The sequence below is a fragment of the Lissotriton vulgaris genome, chromosome 2_1, assembly GCF_964263255.1.
Source record: "Lissotriton vulgaris chromosome 2_1, aLisVul1.2, whole genome shotgun sequence".
Taxonomy (NCBI): domain Eukaryota; kingdom Metazoa; phylum Chordata; class Amphibia; order Caudata; family Salamandridae; genus Lissotriton; species Lissotriton vulgaris.
In genome coordinates this window covers 312,707,431-312,726,894 of record NC_141687.1, presented here as the reverse complement: position 1 = coordinate 312,726,894, position 19,464 = coordinate 312,707,431, and the positions used below count along the sequence as shown (strand labels likewise).

General features: G+C 42.6%; 1 protein-coding gene across 2 annotated transcripts in view; it reads left to right on the top strand.

Moving 5' to 3' along the window:
- LOC147730245 (multidrug and toxin extrusion protein 1-like) overlaps window positions 1–19,464 on the top strand; it is a 673,781-nt gene that overhangs the window by 269,091 nt on the left and 385,226 nt on the right. For both annotated transcript variants that reach the window (XM_086958536.1, XM_086958535.1), the window contains exon 2: window positions 1,721–1,822. In XM_086958536.1, the coding sequence (XP_086814662.1) occupies window positions 1,721–1,822 (102 nt within the window). The remainder of the gene's footprint in view (window positions 1–1,720; window positions 1,823–19,464) is intronic.

Sequence of the window (19,464 nt, the reverse complement as noted above, 5' to 3'; positions counted from 1 at the left end):
GATGTGTCCAATTGATCATAGTATTCCTCAAGTAGTCCATTGATACCTTAATTTTATTCCTTATTTTTAACTTTTAATTTTTCGACTTAATTCATCACTCCAGAGACAGTAGGATTACATCTGTATTTTTTATTATTCTACTTTTCATCACCAAATGTATGCTTTATCAGGCTTTGAGTTTGTACACTGGTTCGTCTCTTACAGATGCATCAATAATGGAGTAAACAAACCCAATGCATTTCAAACCTTCGAGGCTCTTCATCAGGGGTTTCTGTAACAAGATGGAAAAAACATCTTAACTGACCAATACATTAAAGTGAACAAAAGTAAAATAACATGACATTGACAAAGGGTACTTTGGTGGGTAGCAGTGCTTCAGGCCCTTTAGTAGCATTTCATTTTCATGCCCTGGTTTCATGTAGGACCATTTACTGTGGAGTTCCAAGAAACTGGCATGCTTATTAGGTGTAGGCCAATTGTGATATGTTTTAGGGAGAGAGCACACACACTTAGCCTTAGTTAGCAGTGGCAAAGTGTGCAGAGCCCTAAAGCCAACAGAAAAAAACTCAACAAACAGGAGGGGGTCTAGGCAAAAATATCGGGGGGAGGGGATGGGAGTACGGCTCAGGGGAGTCTGGCTAACGGGTCCCGAGTTAGTACTTGGCATACTGGTACCAAGAGTTTGTCATTCTCTGTATCTGAGGGCATGGAAACGGTAAAACAGGAAACTGATGTCAGCACCCAGGGGTGGCACTTACATGTTGCTTTGCTCTACTAATTTAAGGACGGTACAGAACCAACACAAAGGGGAACATGGCCAGCTATCTGAGAGCAGAAGCACAGTTTATGAAACATGCTCTGGATCCATTCTGGTGCATGGGGATTGATCTATAATATCCTACTCACTTCATACTAGTTGAGCGGCCCAGCAAGCACAACATAAGAACTGCTGGGTACTCACCACTGAAAAGACTTAGATGCATAGCAAGCATGTGAGAGAGGGCTGTGAGTGTAAACACAGTGAAGCAGTCATAAGGAGGATGGGGCACAGCAGCAGCAGCAGGACCTCCATGAGCTAACAGGTAACACAAATGGTAGGGTACATAACATGTTGTACATGACCATCACGTTTGCTACAACAGTGACCACCACTATTATCACTGTCACCACTACCACAATTGCCACCGTCAACCTTACCACCACTATGATCATTAGGACCAACACCACCAGCATTGCTACTATCGCCACCACTACAACCATCACCACCACGTTCCTGTATGTGTATAACCACAGTAACCTCCACGCTCTTGTATGTGTATGTGTACGTATATATTGACAGTATCGTATGTGTGCATAGAAGAAAGTGTATTGTGGGCATGTGTGTTAGATCCATTCTGTACATGCTACATTTCATACCAAAAGGCCAGCCCTGTTGGCTTTGTCAGTGCTTGTTTCGGTATATACCTGCATAGAGGGAGCCTACAGGCCCTTAAATGTAAAGTCCGTTACTCCACCATAACTGATTTCTTTAGTTCTGTGTGTTTGTGTGTATAATGTGTTGTTACAATATTTAAAATATGAAGGCTAAAAAATCTACTGTGCAACCTGTTCTGTGTGAAGTCCACTCTGTTGGTAGTTGAGTGCTCTATAGTTTGCATACCATGATGGTTTTTTTTGTACTGCAACCATTAATGCAAATCATTCTTTTCTTCTATAACAGATCATATCACAGATGCTAGTTTTCCTGCTAACTCTAGTCAGCACCATGTTCTGTGGCCACCTAGGGAAAGAGGAATTAGATGCAGTGACTCTGGCTAATAACGTATGTATTCATTTTGCTTTGTATAATTAATTATACTTATACTGGATTTTACTGGTCGTATTGCAGGATATAAAACCTTTTGTCTTGTGCCAAAACAGACTATTTCAGGGTGCTAGTTTGGTATTGCTGTCCCTAGGCAAAAGGTGAAAGTTCCACTCTCTAATTTTCAATAGGAACTTCTGTTAGTGAAATGTGGAACAGAATAATATTTTGCATCAGCCTTAAAATTTCTTTTATGTTGGTTTATGCATTTCTTGTATAGCTCAACATTTGAGCTTTCTTGACCTCGGTGCTATTGCGTGTTTAAGGAGTTCATTTGTAGAATAGCGGACGTAAGGCCAGCCAGTGCTTAATTTCAGCAAATGGCTTCAGGTGAGGCCCACAGCACTGGTTTTTGGGGCCTGGCAACTACATTTTCCCTCAGCAGACTCTGACCTAGGGGAACATAGAACACATAAAACGGGGGTAGAAAAAGGAAAACACAGAGACAAAGAGAGAAACCAGGGACGAAAAAGAACCCGAGAGATTGAGATACAGCGGCAGGATGTGTCTGGTGGTGGATTTAAGAGGCATGAGGGGAAATCAAGACTATGCACCCTTGGTATGTGTTACCCCGACATTTTATAGTGCCGATCACAGGGCTTTGAACAAACCTTTGGGCGCAGCACGTATTCTTTTACAAATTAAGCACTGCAGTGCCATGTCACACAAGGCCATCACCTCCAAATTTCCAGGGGAAGCCTGCTTGCGATTCATAGAGATCCTTCCTAGATGGTGAGGCTTTCTCTCCTTCCAGTGGAGCTACCTACTGCTGCGACATATTCACTGAAAGCAGCAACGCCTTGGGGAAGACGCGTCAAGCTCGATGCACCCGCTCTGCAAAGTATTGTGTTTTTCGAGAAAAAACTGCCAAAATTTAAAAAAAAACATCAATGGCACTGACGCACGTGTAGTATTCCCTTTGTATATGGGAGCCCTTGAGTGATTTCCTGGCCCGCAATAGCTACACCGTGCATGATGGCTTCAGGTTGGGAAATCAGATTGGGAAACATGACTCACCCTAAATAGAGAGCGATGACTGTTGCAGTGAGCGGATGGCCCATTGGAAGATGGACCACCTGGTCAAAGGTTTCGGATGTCTGTATCCACCTGTTTAAACAAACTATACACCCTAACTTGATTCAATCAAACTGGGAACCCTCCCATTGCCCTAAGGATAAAATAATCCTTATGCTTTAAAGAACATGCAGGCACAGACAGAGGTATTTTAAGTGAGCAGGCCAGGCGGGGACCTTGGAGTCTGTGTGACAACAGGCATGCCTCTCCTCCGTGGCCCTTTGGAGCACTATTCGACTATTAGGTGCCTTAATATTTACTCACTTACAGACACCAAGTAGGTGGTTTAGTTGTGCTTGACATATGTATGGTAAATTCACCAGTTACATATGCATTGGATTGTGGTAGAATAATCAGTCCTGACGAAAGCCACAAGCTTTTGGGAACATAAGTGGCAAAAACCTGTTGCCCCTTAGAGGAAGTAGGGGTAATTCGAGCCCTGGGACTTCCTAACTTATCCTGTTTATAACTATACTGGTGGACGTCCAGAATAACACATTAGGGCTACCAAGCGGGTATTTGCAAAGAGTAACCCTGCCCCCAATCACTATTCTATACCTTTTCCAACAAAGTACTCTTGTGCCTCATATATTGTAACACGCCCAGATCCACAAAAGCCTTTGAAGGAACTCCATGATGAAGCAAGCCACCAAGGGGTTCCACTGGAGGATGAGAGTTTGTTGAAGTAAAAGGATTCTTTTCCACTTAGGTCAATGGGAGGGTTCTTGGATTGACCCGATATGTCATCATCTTCTTTCTTATATCAGGCTGAGTATGATCATTTTAAGGTGGCCTTTCCAGAGCAATGTTCTTGGTCTCGAGATTTACCATCTGGACATGTAATAATGTATGGTCTCCGTGCACTTGCCACTTTATAATGTTTTGCACTTCATATTCTTATCCAAGGTCGGTTTATCTTGCATCAATGCTATGTAGGGCAAATGTTACACAATATCGGTTAGCACTAGATTTTTTGCAAAAACTCCCCATGAAAGCGGTCTGTTATGCAGTTCTAAATTATAAAGAAAGACTTGGGTATTAGAAAAAGGTATGAATTATTTTCTTAATACAAATATTACATGTATTTCATGTTTTATAGGAAATATTATGTTTCATGGTCTGTATTTGATTAGCTGATATATATTTTTATTTAACTTATAACATTTGTATGTAGAATCTTTTAATGCTTTTATGGCATACTGCTGAAAAAAGATGCTTTGACTGACTGATTGACCCAATTGACTTGCGCTCTATAGTTTATGTAAAGTTCTGCGTCAGAGGAGGGTTAGCCCATGCGCTACAGCACTAAGTGGTCCTGACTTGTACTCCTGGTGGAGGAGTTTAATACCACTACAGGCCATTCTGAGAACTATTGTTTTCTCGCCCAGGATTACCAGATTAAAAAAATTCAGAACCCACCAATCTTGAACTTGGAAGCATTGGACCTGGAACCTAGTTTGCTGTTGGGGGACTGCAGGGAGCTGTCCTCCTGAAAAAAGGTGGTAGCAGCAATGCTATCCCCAGCGTACCCTTCAGCTATTGTGGCCTTCCTCGCACTAATAACCCCACCATCTGCTGTACTACTGTCAAAATAGCCCCATAAAAATTGGAAGTGGAGGGTGCACTGCGTTGTATTGAACAAAATTCTTAAGTCTTTAGTGGGAGGTGGAACAGGTTGGGTGCACTCTCCGGTGGCGTCTCCGTCCGGCGCCTGTAATATATTAGTAAGTAGTGTACGCATAAAAATGCGTGTGCATCCCTATAAGAGGCACTCCTGGATGGATCATAAGCTGATTCCAATTTAGCAATTGCACAAGCACGTCACATGCCGGTAATCTTTTTTCGACCATCTATCCCCCCCGTATTCTTACACATGCTCATTTCTTCTTCTTTCAGTTCTCCTTGACAAAGGGCACCACACCCGAAATGCATCGGAGTTTTCATCAAATGATTAAACTTTGACTTTGCTATGAATTTCTCTGATATGTTGCTAATATCATGAAGAAACAATTTATGAAAATAAAAATAAACTACTTCTTCAACTAAATTGGAATCAGCTTATGATCCATCCAGGAGTGCCTCTTATAGGGATGCACACGCATTTTTATGCGTGCACTACTTACTAATAAAATAACCTCATACCCATTTCATGCATGTGGTATATAGGTATGGAATGAACCCATTATTTCCACTGGAAATCAGAGGCCTTTATTATCTAGCCTGTGTGTGCCGGGTGTGCTAGGTCCTCAAGCGCTGCATCCTATTAGAGGTGGAAAGAGAAAGAGAATACTTCTTTGCAGGATCACTGGGAACTGCTTGCCACAGAGGCTACAGGTTACTATTTTTAAGGAGACTTTTTTCTCACAGGGTGGTGAACAAGTACCACACATCAGATTGGGTGGTAGTGCGTGGGTTCTCCTGACGATCCTCTTCATCACCCAAGTGGTGTATTGCCTCTTGTCCCCCAGGTGCCATTTTCTGGTTTTGATGCACCAAATAAATTAGCTAAAAGCAAAGAAAATGGCAGCGCAAACTAGACAGGATGTGAACTGCATTAACTGTCACTCTCTTATAATAGTGGATGGGAACTTTTTGAGTATACATCAAAGTAATGATATGAGCCAATATGGTGGTGTTTCAACTTACAAATGCCACAAAAAAGTTTCAGATACATTTGATATTTGAGCCTGTCAGAAAACTTCAAGCTTACACTTTCAATAAAACCACCCCTTCACAGTGAACTCATTTTTTTTAGATGTTCCAGGTCCCCTGTATTCCACCCCTCAAAACTGGTGAAAAAGTAAAGTCGCGCGGAATTGCAGCAGGATCCTCTAATTGGTTCTACTGTTTCTCTGGTACCGCTGGAGCACTTCAAAACCTTTAAAAAATAAATAAAAATTAAAGCAACCATTGGCTTTTCAGATGACACAACTCGAAAAAAGCCCACATTCTTTAGAAACAATCTCAAATGATTTTGCTAACCACCATTACTTGACTGGTGTTTAAGAGAGAGAGACTGCGGGAAATGCAATCTAAAGCCTTTGGGACCTCAGATAAAACTAGAGAACAGCAGACAAAAACTGCATCTTCAACCAACGCTTTACAAAGTATACCATCTGAAAATGATGCCAACAGTGTTCTACCAGGTTTACTTCAGCAGCACCACAAGAAGGAAGTCCAGATAAGGAAACACTGGTGTGGCTCTTTTCGAGCTTCCAGCTGCTGAGAAAAGAAAACCAATGTTCAAGATATTACTTGCACTTTGTGCCAGAAACCTCTCCACACAATTAAGACTGGCTAATATTCAATGGGAACTGCCAGAATCTGGTGGCACCTGAGGGCTATTGAGGGGTATGCATCCAAACCTCATAGTGTGTGGTGAAATGCAGAAGAAGTGAGCAGGAAAAAGAGAATTACTGCTCCAGAGGATGTGCTACAACAAGAAAAACAAGAAAACATGCAGCATTTCGGGATGTACTGCAAACACTTTCATATGGTTGTGGTTTGGCGTGAAGTTATTAGAAGACTCTATAAATGGGCCCTGGAACAACGTCTTCAAATAGAACACAAAGAGTTGTAAAAAAAAATAAAAGAAGTGTTAATAAAGGTTATCAAAATTATGAAAGAATATTTTTCTTTTACAAAAACAGTACTGAATATTTTGGTTACCAATCTTTTCTTTTGCAAATCTTCCCGGACTTCCTTTTGGGAGGGGTGCAGAGCCATGGTGGTGTCAGTTTAAAAAAAAGAAAGGTGAAAGTGGCATTATAGTTAGGCATTGGCATAAGACAAAATCTAACATTTAAAAACCTCCCAAAAATATATTTTACTGAACTGTCTTTAACTTACGCCCCGCCATGCATAGATTGACAGTATGTAGGAATACATATATAATTAGAAACAGCGAGGTAGTGGAGACAAGTCTGATTCAGTGTGGCTAAAGAGATACAGGGCACACTTTAGCTTCCAGTGAAGTGTTTAGTGCAGGCAGTTCTTCATGCAAACAAGGCAAAGACTAAGCTCTATTAGAGGGACTTGCACACATACGTTCCAAATAGGTCGTGGCTTAAATTGAAGTCCTGTTGCCAAAACAAGTGTGAAAAACTAAAGCTTCTCCTTTCAATACATTATTAATCTGTGGAGTACATGCTGATGTTAAACATTTGTCATGTAGTGCTATCAACAATTTCAATATAAACTAGAAAGTTATAAAGTGCAGATATGGAGAAGTGTGGCTCACGGTGTAGAGCAGGCAGACCCGAAGCAGAGGTCAGACCCGGGACCAGGGTTCAATTCCCAACGTGGCAGGGTCTTGAGCTCAAAATGTCCACGGACTCGATAATTCTCGATCCGGTGCCTACTCGAATCATGGGTTCTCACTCTGCAACTCTGGGCATTAAGCTTGCTTAATCTCCACAACGGCCCCCCTGCGGCGGGATGCCTGGCTTACACCTTGGATGCCCTGTATGGGCTATCTCACCGGGGAAAAGCCAGGACAGGTTCCCAAGGCAAGCGCCGAGATGCCTCCACGGTGAGTCGTGCGCTATATAAGAGAGCAACATTTACATTTACATATGTATTTCCATAAGTTGAGTGAAAATTCCGAGACATTATACATTGCTGTAGAAGGTATGATGTATAGTTCAAATGAAAAGTGCGTTGGAGTTTGTGACACACTAAGCTATTTATGAGGCTATCACTTTGTATGAAAATCCATGACTGAAGTAAGTTCTCTTTGGTTCACAGAAGCTCCTTTTAATCCCAGACCCACTAGCCTGGAGCAATGACTACTGGAAGGTCCAGTCAACTACAGGTTCAACATTGTAAAGACCCCCGCCCTAATGCTGGTCCTCACTATATTTAACAACATGTACATTTTGACAGGTTGTCTTGTCCTCAGGGGCCACCAGCACCCACTCAGGAAGCCCCAATATTGCTGCATGTACTCACGTTTGGCTTCAACCCTTGTAAAGTGCTCCAGGTGAATTTTTAGCAGACACTATATGTGTGTGGTCATCCGCTTTGAAATACTGTGAGCCCACCACCATCACCCTTACACATCAGGATAACCACAGCATTCATCTGTCACTTATTCTCTATATGTGCCTAGAAAACACCGAAGCATATAGGGTAATATCTTGTTATTAGTTAACTATATGTGAGTGCATGTTATAAACAGATATGGTGAGCAGGACATGGTAGGAAAAGCTGGTTTATTCTGCATCACCAATCCAGTCTGCTGTTCAACATCAAATCCCTATCAAAGTTCCCAGGTTACAGTTGACAGCTGATGGACCCTTCCAATGAACAGTAAGGTAAGGAGGTGGGAGGGAAAGGTGAACCTGAAGGTGTATTTAATAAGGTAAGATAATGCCATCTATAGGAACAAGAATAAATTACAACATACCATTCCCCCTATATGGACACATGGAGAACACTTAGAAAACCACAAAATCAAATGGGAAATCCATAATAAAAAAATCTAAAATTGGAAAGAACCATAAAGGAAGAACAACACACCAGCATGGAGGGAAAAACAGTATGGAGGATAAAAAAATGCTGAAAAGAAAATGAAAGATGGTGGATAGGATATAGGTTAACAACGTATGAGAAGGTGTAGGGTGCAGCCCAACTAATCAAGGATAACATTTTGTGCCATCAGGGTGGAACTGTAACGTTCCTCAGGGAAGCTTTTCTGGAAGTGCCTGGAGTGCAAATCCTATCTAGCAGGTCCCCTCCAGTATCTTGAGACTTCAGAATATGTTTGGATATCCTATCTACACTCCAAGTTTGTCCATTATTTAGTTTGACTACATTGCATCCCAGCTACATAAATTCCATGAGGACAGAAGAACCTGCTACTTCACTCTTTACATGTCCTAGGTGAAGCCTGTGTTTGCCTCTGTCACTGCTGCTATTACCGGGGGTGAGGGAACTTTGACTCTAAGTCCCGGGAATCTGTGAGGACCCCGCCGCAAGCGTCAGAGCAAGCGCCAAGAGGCACCTACAAAAGTTCCAGAAGGCTCCCGCACCGCAGGACGCGCTAGGGCGTGCCGGCCGAAGCCCAGGCCAAGGGCGGGTCTGTATGCGCCTTTCAGAGCCCGAAGGAGACCAGGCTGGGCCATACCCCTTGGTTTGGAAGAGTGATTTCCCTGCTGTTTCTTGACTCGTGTAGGAAATGCTCCATAAGGTGGGTGTCTTCATCGTATAATTCTACTACGCCTGTGTCTTCAGGGATCTTGGTCTACTGCTCCCCGAACACCCCTCAGTCTTCCATTTCTGAACTATTGGCAATTACGGCGGATCTCTCCATCAAACATCCCCACTTCATGGTTCTGGGAGACTTCAACCATCATGTTGATGTAAGTGGCTGTAATCGGGCCACCTATCTCCTAGAATCCATGGAACACTTAAACCTGACACAAAGGGTTAAGGGCCCCACTCATATCGCAGGTCATACCCATGACCTTATTTTTTCAAACTGCGAGAAGCTTAAAACTCTTCAATCCCTACCTCTGACATGGTCTGACCATTCCTTAATCCCATTCGAGATATGTTCTACTCTTAATGTCAAGAAGGAGTCGGCCATCAGAACACAAGGCAGAAGATGGCACAAAATCTCCTGTATGGCCCTAGAGCAACACTATTACAACAACCGTACTCCTTTTCCTGAGGACATCAACAAAGCGGTACTTATCTTTAACAATGATCTTACGACCGCCATTGAGAAAGTAGCCCCCTTGCAAACTCTCACCTCCCGCAGACAAAACCCTTCGGCTCCATGGTTTACTCAGGAATTAAAGGATCAGAGAAGTAAGTGTAAAAATATGGAGCGTCAATGGCGACGGTCCTATGACCCAGAAGCCAAGGCTCGTTACAGACTAACCCTCAAGGAGTTCCGCAAACTCAAGCGTAACTCCATGAGCACCTACTTTGCAGATACTATTGCCAAGGCTAAAAACTCCACTAAAGCTCTCTTTAATATGGTCAAAGATTTCACTAATCCCAGTGCTCTGTATGTCTCAATTCCCCCTTCCCAAGTACTGAGCGAAAACGTATCTGATTTCTTTGAGGAAAAAATCGCAAGCATTACAGCAACCATCCTTCAGAACGGTACCGATATCGCCGAAGACCCTGTCATCGTCTGTAATCATGCCTTTACGACCTTTCAACCACTTACCAAGGAGTATGCCCTTAAACTATTCTTGAAATGTAAATCGGGCTCTCCATTGGACCCAGCTACAGCCTCAATCATGAATGAAATTGCCCCTTTAGTCATAAACCCCCTCCATGAAATATGGATTTCCTCCTTATCCTCTGGCGTGGTCCCCTCTGTTTGGAAGCACGCAATGCTAATTCCTATCCAAAAAAAAGCAGGCATTGACTCTTCCTGCTTAAGTAATTATCGACCAATTTCTCTCCTACCCAAGCCCGCCTAAGTGCTTGAAAAAGCGGTACAAGAGCAGCTATCTACTTACCTTGAATCAAATGCTTTGTTCCATGATACTCAATCAGGTTTTAGACCAGACTTCAGCACGGAGTCAGCTCTGCTTGAGGTATCCGAGTCGATTCAGGAATGCACGGATAGGGGGGAGGAGGCCATGTTGGTCCTCCTCGACCTATCCGCTGCATTTGACACCATCTCCCATGACATATTACTTGTCCATTTGCAAGAGATAGGGGTTAGCGGAATTCCCCTCACCTGGGTTAAATATTTCTTGTCAAACAGATTTCAACAGGTGATGCTTGGCCCCTTTTTGTCTTCCAAGAAACCATCGATTTCGGGCGTTCCTCAAGGCTTCGCCTTGAGTCCGCTCTTGTTCAACCTGTATCTTAAACCACTGGCAAAAGTGGTTGAATCTTGGGGCGTCAAAGTAACTTTTTACGCTGACGACACCCAACTAGTTTTCTCCTTCAAAGACCACTCCGAAACATCATTTTACAACTTCCGCCATTGCATGACGAACATCGTGGCATGGATGTCTGCCAATAACCTAAAACTTAACACAGATAAGACAGAAGTCTTATTTTTTAACCAGAAATCCCCCACTCCTTCCATTCTCTGGTGGCCTACCGAACTCAACCCTCCCCAGGAACCAGTCCAAGTGGCCTGTAACTTCGGCTTCTAATTTAACTCTGCCCTCTCCTGCAAGACTCAAATAAATAAAGTCACCTCGTCTTGCTTCGGAAAGCTCTGCATGCTAAAAAAAATCATTCCCTACCTACCATTAGACTCTCGTAAGACAGTAGTCCACGCCCTCATCACCGCTCATTTGGACTACGCAAACAGTCTTTATGTAGGTGCACCGGTGTACCTCGTAAACCAACTACAGAGAATCCAGAATGCAGCGGCTAGGCTGATTAGCAACATCCCCTACCGCCATTCTATCTCACCCCATCTGATTAAACTCCATTGGCTCCCAATAAAACTCCGCATTCACTTTAAGGCCAAAACCGTGGCCTTTAGAGCGCTAAATGATCGAGGCCCCATCTACCTGCGTCATAGAATGAAGCTCTCACATGCACCCGAAACCTCAGATCCAACTATCTCCGCCTTATGATTTGTCCCCGTTATCGTCTGGCACGCATGGGTGGAAGGGCCTTTGCAGTGGTCACTTCCAAGCTGTGGAATCAGCTTCCTATAGAGCTGAGATTTATGATGTTCGAACCCCTTTTCCGTAAAAAAACTCAAGACCTGGCTGTTTTCCCTCATTTAACCTCCCCTCTTCCTTCATTTTCCCTCTGATCCTCTCGAGATAAAAGTCTTCAGCGCCGGGACACCTCCGTCGGGAGGTAGCTGAGCGCTCTATAAACTACTAAATAAATAAATAAATAAATAATTGATCCACATATTGCCAGAACAAACCACTCAATGACTTAGAGTTTTATAACTTGTTTTAATTTCACCTCCTGTGAGATCCTTCCAGCAGAATATATTATATTTTGACTGAATGTTTGGCCCCTCCACAAATTGACCAGCCAAACTGATCCAAAAGAAGATTGGTAAAGTTGCACACTTTCCCGTTGGGGAGGCGAATCTGCTCAGGGAAAAAAGCAGTGGTATCTGGCAAATCACCAACAAGCCACCAGCCTACCTCAATCGACAAGATGCTCCAAAGGGCTATAGGTGTGGCTTCAAATGAGATTGAACTGACCGAAAGACGTTTATCAATAACCCCAGATTTAGCCCAGTCTATGTTTAATACTGAACTGCAATCTGCTTTGTCAACCACCAATCCAGACCCCCAAGGGCCCAATCCAGAACATGTGCATTAGTACATGACGTGCAAACTCTGGATTTACATACTGTGGATACTCTTAAGGACTCTCGAAAAAGAGGGAATGCTAAAACTGCTGCGAAAGCTGGGAAAACTCGGAAGAAGGGAGCCAAGGATTCCACAGAAGATGGGGTTCCAGGGAATGTAGGGCTGGGGGGGTGTGAATGAAGGCACAGAAAAACCACAGTGGGTGTCAAATCTGGTCAGGGATTTACATCTGGAAATAAGAAATATAATTAAGGGGGAGTTGACCACTCTGACCACAAGGGTAGATTTTTTATTTATTTATTTATTTATTTATTTATTTATTTATTTATTTATTTATAAAGTTTTGTATAGCGCGGACAAGACCCGTGGGTATCAGAGCGCTTAACAGGGAAAAGAGTTACAGGTATACATTATAGTAACAGTAATAACAACAACAACAAATAGTTATGAGGTAGAGGGTAATATACCGTAAGGACATGATTAGATATATAATTACTAGTGTCTGTGCAATTAGCATTAGGTGACGAACGAGGTTTAGCTTGTGTCCTAGTACCAATACAAGCTCGATGAGGTAGGGTTATATGGCAATCCAGTGCATATCAAGGATAAGATGGATAAATAAATAGGGTGAGAAAGCCGTTACATATATTATGTCTGTGAGATATAGTTATAAGTTCACAGACAAGTGAGGTAGTTATAGGTTCACAAAATACGAAGTAGCAGTAACGTGTCTAGCCTCGGCTTGACCATGGAAATACAGTTCGATATCAGTTATTGATCCTCCAATTTTCATGCCGCGGACAACCCTCTGTTAGCGTAAATGATCATCCCAATAGTCCATCGGCTCCTTTATGTAGGGTATTTACTCATCAAGTGGGTCTTCAGTTCTCGTTTGAATGTTGCTGTATTTTGAATCTTCCTGAGGTTAATGTAAGCATCTCTAGTAGATGTTTACATTAATAAGGCACGACCTTGGGAGAATGATCCCCACCAACAGACCTAGTCCCTAGCTCACCCAGCCCACCTAAGAAATTATCATGTTTTAGAAACTACTTGCAATCCGACTCAACAAGCTCAGAGTAATAGGGAAGATGTGGTTGTTTGTATGAACACAACTGGTAAACTAATTAATTCTATTACTAGCCTAGAAAGTCAGGAATCACGTTGGAGGTGGGAGACTGGTAGACAACAAAGATCCCCAGCAGAAAAACCCCAAGCACGAACAAATATGCAAAACTTGGGTTCAAAGTGCAGAACTAGAGAGGGGCTTGATCTGCGAAATATGGCATTAGAGGGCAGCTCAGACTTACCATGCATTAACCTTCCCCCTGACTCTACACCATATGTCTTGATTTTAACAAATGTGCCAGAACTCGAAAAGGAGCAAAGGGAATCATATTATGAACTAAAAAATAAGTGTATCTTTTGGCTGTCTAAACAACTCCAATTTTCCTAAAAGTATGCAAATTAGATTTTATTCACGCGCAGGGTGAGCTGAGTGGGCCAAAGAGTAAAAGACTTAGATTGCGATACCATTGTGATCAATTTTAGAAATCCACAGGTTGTCAGGACACTCTTAACGCGAACCCATCATATGCACGAAGGGGGCATCAGGCCCCTTCTATTGGGGTACTTCTACCCCCGAGATCGGCACCAGACAACAACCCAAGGGCAGTCTGCAGAGTAGGGCCCAGAAGTCTGTATGAGCAAAATTACACCAGGGGGCAAGAGTATACAAATCTACTATCTTTTAACCTTCTACTTGCAAATAGATTTGCTCCCTTGGATTCCGTTGACTGACTAAAATCAATACAGCAATCAAACTCGGATCGAGGGAAACAGAACAGAAAGCAGGTGGGCTGAGGGAGTAGGAGCTGTACATACTGAAGGAATGGAGAGCCCCCCTAAATTACATTGTCTTAGGTTCACCATTAACAATAGCTCAAACTCCCATAGGTCACCAGCAGCCAACTCCAGTCTTTACAACTACTAACCTTCTCCATTCTACCATTGGGGTTAGTCAACTGCAGTAGTTTATTGTAATTTAAACCAACCTTTAACTAACAAACCCAAATTCCATGTTTTATCCTGGAACATTGCGGTTTGATCCCTAAAGAGGGTAACCTGGAGTGAAGATCCCTTATTGATGTAAATGAAATCTGCATATACCAGGAGACCTGGGCCAGAAAGGATACCCATAGATTGGGTTACACAACTTGTTGCTTGGCAGCTACAAGTAGGGGAAGGGGAAGACCTGCGGGAGGACTTTGTGTCTGGGTTGCTGTCCACTTAAGATGCACTGCAAAACAGATTGACACACCCTCACATGACATTCTTTGTATCATCCTGAGTTTCCCCACCAAGATTAGAATAGCCTTATTCAATGTCTATTATTGCCTGGTTACCTACGGCCAGGAGTCATCAACTCTTAAGCATTTGTCAACCTTTATACATACCATCTCTGATGGCACTCTGGTAGTACTTGCTGGCGACTTTAATTGTCAGTTTGAACCAGTGAAGGACCTAATTGGGGGTGACATTGATGAGGAAGACCAACACTGGTCTATTCCTGAACTGAATGCCCTGCCAACCTAAGGCTGGACTCCTCCGGTGCTTCAAATGAATACTCTTACACTGACCCATTCCTTCAGGGCCTGTAATGGCCGAACCAAATTTGATTCCCCAGCAAACCATACTTATAATAGACCCGGAAGTTCTTCCATTTTAGACTACATCTTGATGGATATTAAATCCTGGTGTTGGGTGATTGATTTTAAGGCCATACCTAGATATGACAGCGACCACAACACCCTTGTATTATTGATGGTATCACCTTGCTCTATGGGTATTCAAGTAGGTAATCATTTAAATGGGTCCAGGTTAACCTTGACTGGTTGTAGGAGGTGAGTGAAATGGGGAGCCATCTGTAATTCCCAGGACAAGTTGGCCTCCCTTTATAAAATTGTTATTCTATACCTTGAGATTGCCAATCAATTTAGCTATACAACAGTCTCTAATACAGTTCTAGCAGAAATCGGTATGTGACCTGGTAAACATCTTCTTTCCTGTTGTAAAACCCAAACAAAAGGTGTCTATGGGCCACTCCTGGTACAATGGTGATTGTTGAAGGGCTAAGCAATCATTGATCCTAGCAAGCAAAGCAAAAGACATACCAATGTTAAGAGATAAGTGAATCGCCTATAGAAACACAATCAATGCGGCAAGAAAACAGTGGGAGGGTGATAAATGGCAAAGCGTGAGGGCTGCTTTATGTTCTAGGGACATGCAGACTTTTTGGAACCTAGTTAATACCCACTGTATAGAGAGTAAATCGGCAAAAGAGCCAAATCTTGGGGCAGAAATCTGGAGGACCCACTTCAAGTCGCTATATGCAAGGGGAGAGGAAGAGATAGGACAAGCCATGGGCACGCTAATTTGCCTACAGCAGTCTTCCCCTAATGCCCCAGAATGGATGCATTGAATAGAGTAGCTCCCGCGGAAGGGCCAGGCCTAGACAAAATCCCAGGTGATGTTTTTAGGAACAAGCCTACTATTTGAGCCCCATACTTCTGGTGCCTATTTAATGCTTTTCTCCTGGGGATGCCAATTCTGACGACCTTGTTGGGGGCAGAGATTATCCCAATCTACAAAAAGGGCTCTCCACTTCTCCCCGCCAACTATAGTCCAATCAGCCTCATAGATGTTTCTCAAAAGATCTACGCACAAGTGCTTTTGGATCGATTAGATGTCCACAATAGATCATATTTTAAGGCAGCAACTCCTCTTTTGGAAGACAGTGCTCCTGGAGGGTAGCAGCCTTTATCTGATCGTTGTGGACTTAAAATCAGCATTTGACCAGGTCCCTAGGGATAAATTATGGTCTATTTGAATATGTAAGAGAGAGCACAAAGGTTCAATAATCCTAGCAACATCTTTGACAAACTTTGAGCAGAATTCTGCAAGTCTTAAAAAGGACTTGAGTTCATTGTTGGTCTAGGATACAAGAGCTTTGGTGATGGCTTCCACCAATTCTAATTTAGGTTTAATGTCATCACTCAAGTTAGTATGTGAGAGGTAGCCCACCAATCCCACCCCAATGCAACATTTCTCTCTCTTAATAGTGTAGCCAGCATGCCTTTTCCTCTCCAAAACCTTTCTCAAAGCGCAGATGTGGTTTTCTTCATCTTTTCCAAATACAAATATAGCGTCTTGGAAGCATAGGACATTAGCCAACCCCTTAAGAATATGTTGCATGATGCACTGAAACACCGCCAACGCCAACCCAATGGCATTTTGGCATAAAGGTAAGTTTCTAAAGATGTAACAAACAATGACAAATGACGTGAAGATCCTACCTGATGAGAGGCCAAAGATAAGTCAAGTAGGCTGAATAGAGAAGCATCTCTGATCAAAGGTAGGCTCTCATGAATACGGGGAAGCAGGTTCCTGTCAACCCAAATGTTAAAATTTAAATCCCCCAGGTCAACACAAAGTGTAATAACTTTTCTCATCAATTTGGTGACTAGGCAATCAGTGACAGACATTCTGGATATTCAATGTGTTATATGATACCTTGTTCTAAGAACTTAACAATTTCTTTCTTTACGGGGGTCTGCATCAAGTGTAAGATTGGTCATTCTCTGTGGATTACAGGTTTAGCATTGTTTTTTCAGTTTGATACAATGTTGGTAATCTCCTAGTTTGTCACTAAAGCCTTCTCTGCACTTTTATTTGCAAAGCGAGGGATCAACAAGCAGAATCGGGTCCTTACTATTAGGGTCAAGTTTAATGCCAAGCTTTTGTTGATGTCTCCACACAAGTAAATTGATGCCCTTTTTTGTAGTGTAGATGTTACCTACAGTAGATCTAAAGATTTAAAATTGATGTTTATCCCTAGCATGCCCTCCAAAGGAATTGGATCACCATTTTAACCCCCGGTTTTAGGTGACAAGATTTTACAACATATGTATTTCCTTGAAAAAGTTTGTTAAAATCATTACTATTAAGGGCAAAAGGCAAATATGAATCTGCAAAAGCAGTGACTGTCATGTCATTTAATATGAATTTACATTTAGGAGCAGTAAGGTCATTGTGGCACCCAGGTAACTGGAAGATTTGTTTCTTATCCTCAGTGTTAATTAAATCACAGAAGGTTCGACGGCTGGGACAGTCAGCGCACTGTACCACAAAATCAAATAAAAGTCTCAAAGTCTTATTCTCTTTGGTGCCCAAAATGTGTTTGTCTACACAACCACATATCGCCAACATGCACAGCAGTACTGGAGATGAGCAAGGAATATGTGTCTCATATGAGGAACCTAATATCCTCCCTACAATTGCTTATTAGAGCCCCATATACTGAATTGGGACCACAAGAGATGTAAGCCCTGATGAAGTCTGCTGTATCAGGAACAGCCAGAGACGAAACACATGTTGGCAAAAGGCGTTTATGACCTATGAGCACAAGGAATTAAAAGGACTATTGAAACCATGATCTCAACTCTAATTTCTGTGTGCCTGGAGAACTTTGTTATTAATTAAATCCACAGTGTGAACATCTATGGGAGAAGTGCCCTAGTAGACTCTTGTGTAGTGGTCTTTTTTCCACAATTGTGGCATGTGACACTTCTTGTCAGCAACTTGATACTATTGGCAAGATTACTATCATTCCACAACTGATGCATTTCAGTATTTCATTAGTAAATATCAACTCTTTGCTTTTTGTGGGGTTATGGGCTTTGTTCTTCATTGTTAAATCATTCTTGGTAATGCCGTTGACTTCAGCTTGTGACTAAGTTGTAAATTTCATTTCCTTTAGACAGTCAGCAGTATGTTCTATGCTTACCACTATTGATATGGCATTTTATAAATCAAGGTTTTCTGCTAAAAGTCTTTCCTGAATTTTAGGATTATTTAGGCATTTCACTAATTTGTCGCGCATCAGAGATTCAGTGAGCATCACAAAATCACATGTGTTGGCCTTAAGGCCGCAAAATATGCAGTAAATTTTTCAATTTCTTCTTGAACCCTCCCAAATAATTTGTGCCTCTTTAGCACAACATTTATCTTTTGTCCAAATTGCTCCTGCAGTTTGTTAAAGTTGAGTTGATGCACATCCATCTGTGCGTCAGGTCCATCCTCCCATACTATCTGATAAATTCTCATTGACCTTTCTTCCTTTAATCCCCAGGTTGTGTCGAAGAATGTGCTGTTTGCACACAGACGTAAATGTCTCTCCACCTATTGCAATAAAGTAAGACTTAAAGATTTGGCTAATTGTTTCCACCTAAGGGAGGGTTCCCCAATATCACATAGAAATGGGGGCAGTTGCGACATGCTGGCTGCACCCATGTTTATACTACTTAAAGAGGTTTTAAAGGAATATGAAAAGGAGTAAACTAAACCTGTAACAGATTTCCAACATTATATTACAAACAATTTACTTTTGAAAAAGCAGCTACTCAGGAATTAAATCATTAGCTTAGTATGCTGTGGTCAGTAGGTAGTATTTCCAATATTTGAGAAAAGCAGCAGTTCAGTTTCGATAAGGGTTCAGGTGTGTTTTTTTGGAAAGTCCTGTTTCTCTGTTTGCTAGAAATATGCTGAGATGAAATGGAAACATGGAAAATCCTGTTTCTCTGTTTGTTGCCTATATGCTGTGGAGAAATCAAACCGCCACTTGCCTATGAGTTGGTTTGTGTACACCACATTGAAAGAGACTGCTGTTCAGCAACTTGGAAGGCCCTGTCTTTGAAAATCTTCCTCCGACATGACTCGTGGGTGGAGGGCGGGGGTCGTGCGTGGGGGTATTAAACTTACCTTCAGTGGTCTTGTCACGCGTTGTCCTCGCAGGAAGCAGCCACAGGCAGCCTCCCTCTCCTCCCCTAAGCCAATACAGCTGCATGCTGACTACATGGAGAAAAGGGCAGAATAGGCCTGACTGGTTTGGTCAGCCCTGGGGCTGACCAAACAGTCAGCACCCACAACATTGGGCTTGCCACTCCTCCCCGACCTGCCCACCAGCCCTCCCCCAACCAAATCCTTCTTCTGCTTTCTCACAGAAGAAGCTTCATCCAAAAAACACCCATGCCAAAATTCAGCTTTGGACGGGAGTAGGAGGAACATTTGCACCTGACCACTCTATAAGGATTTACAATTGATGTCAGTGATGTCCCATCTCAGTCCCTGACAAAGATGAATGAACCACAGGGAGAGGGCCAAGCAGTGCTGGCTTGAATACCAGCAGCATTCTCTGCAGAC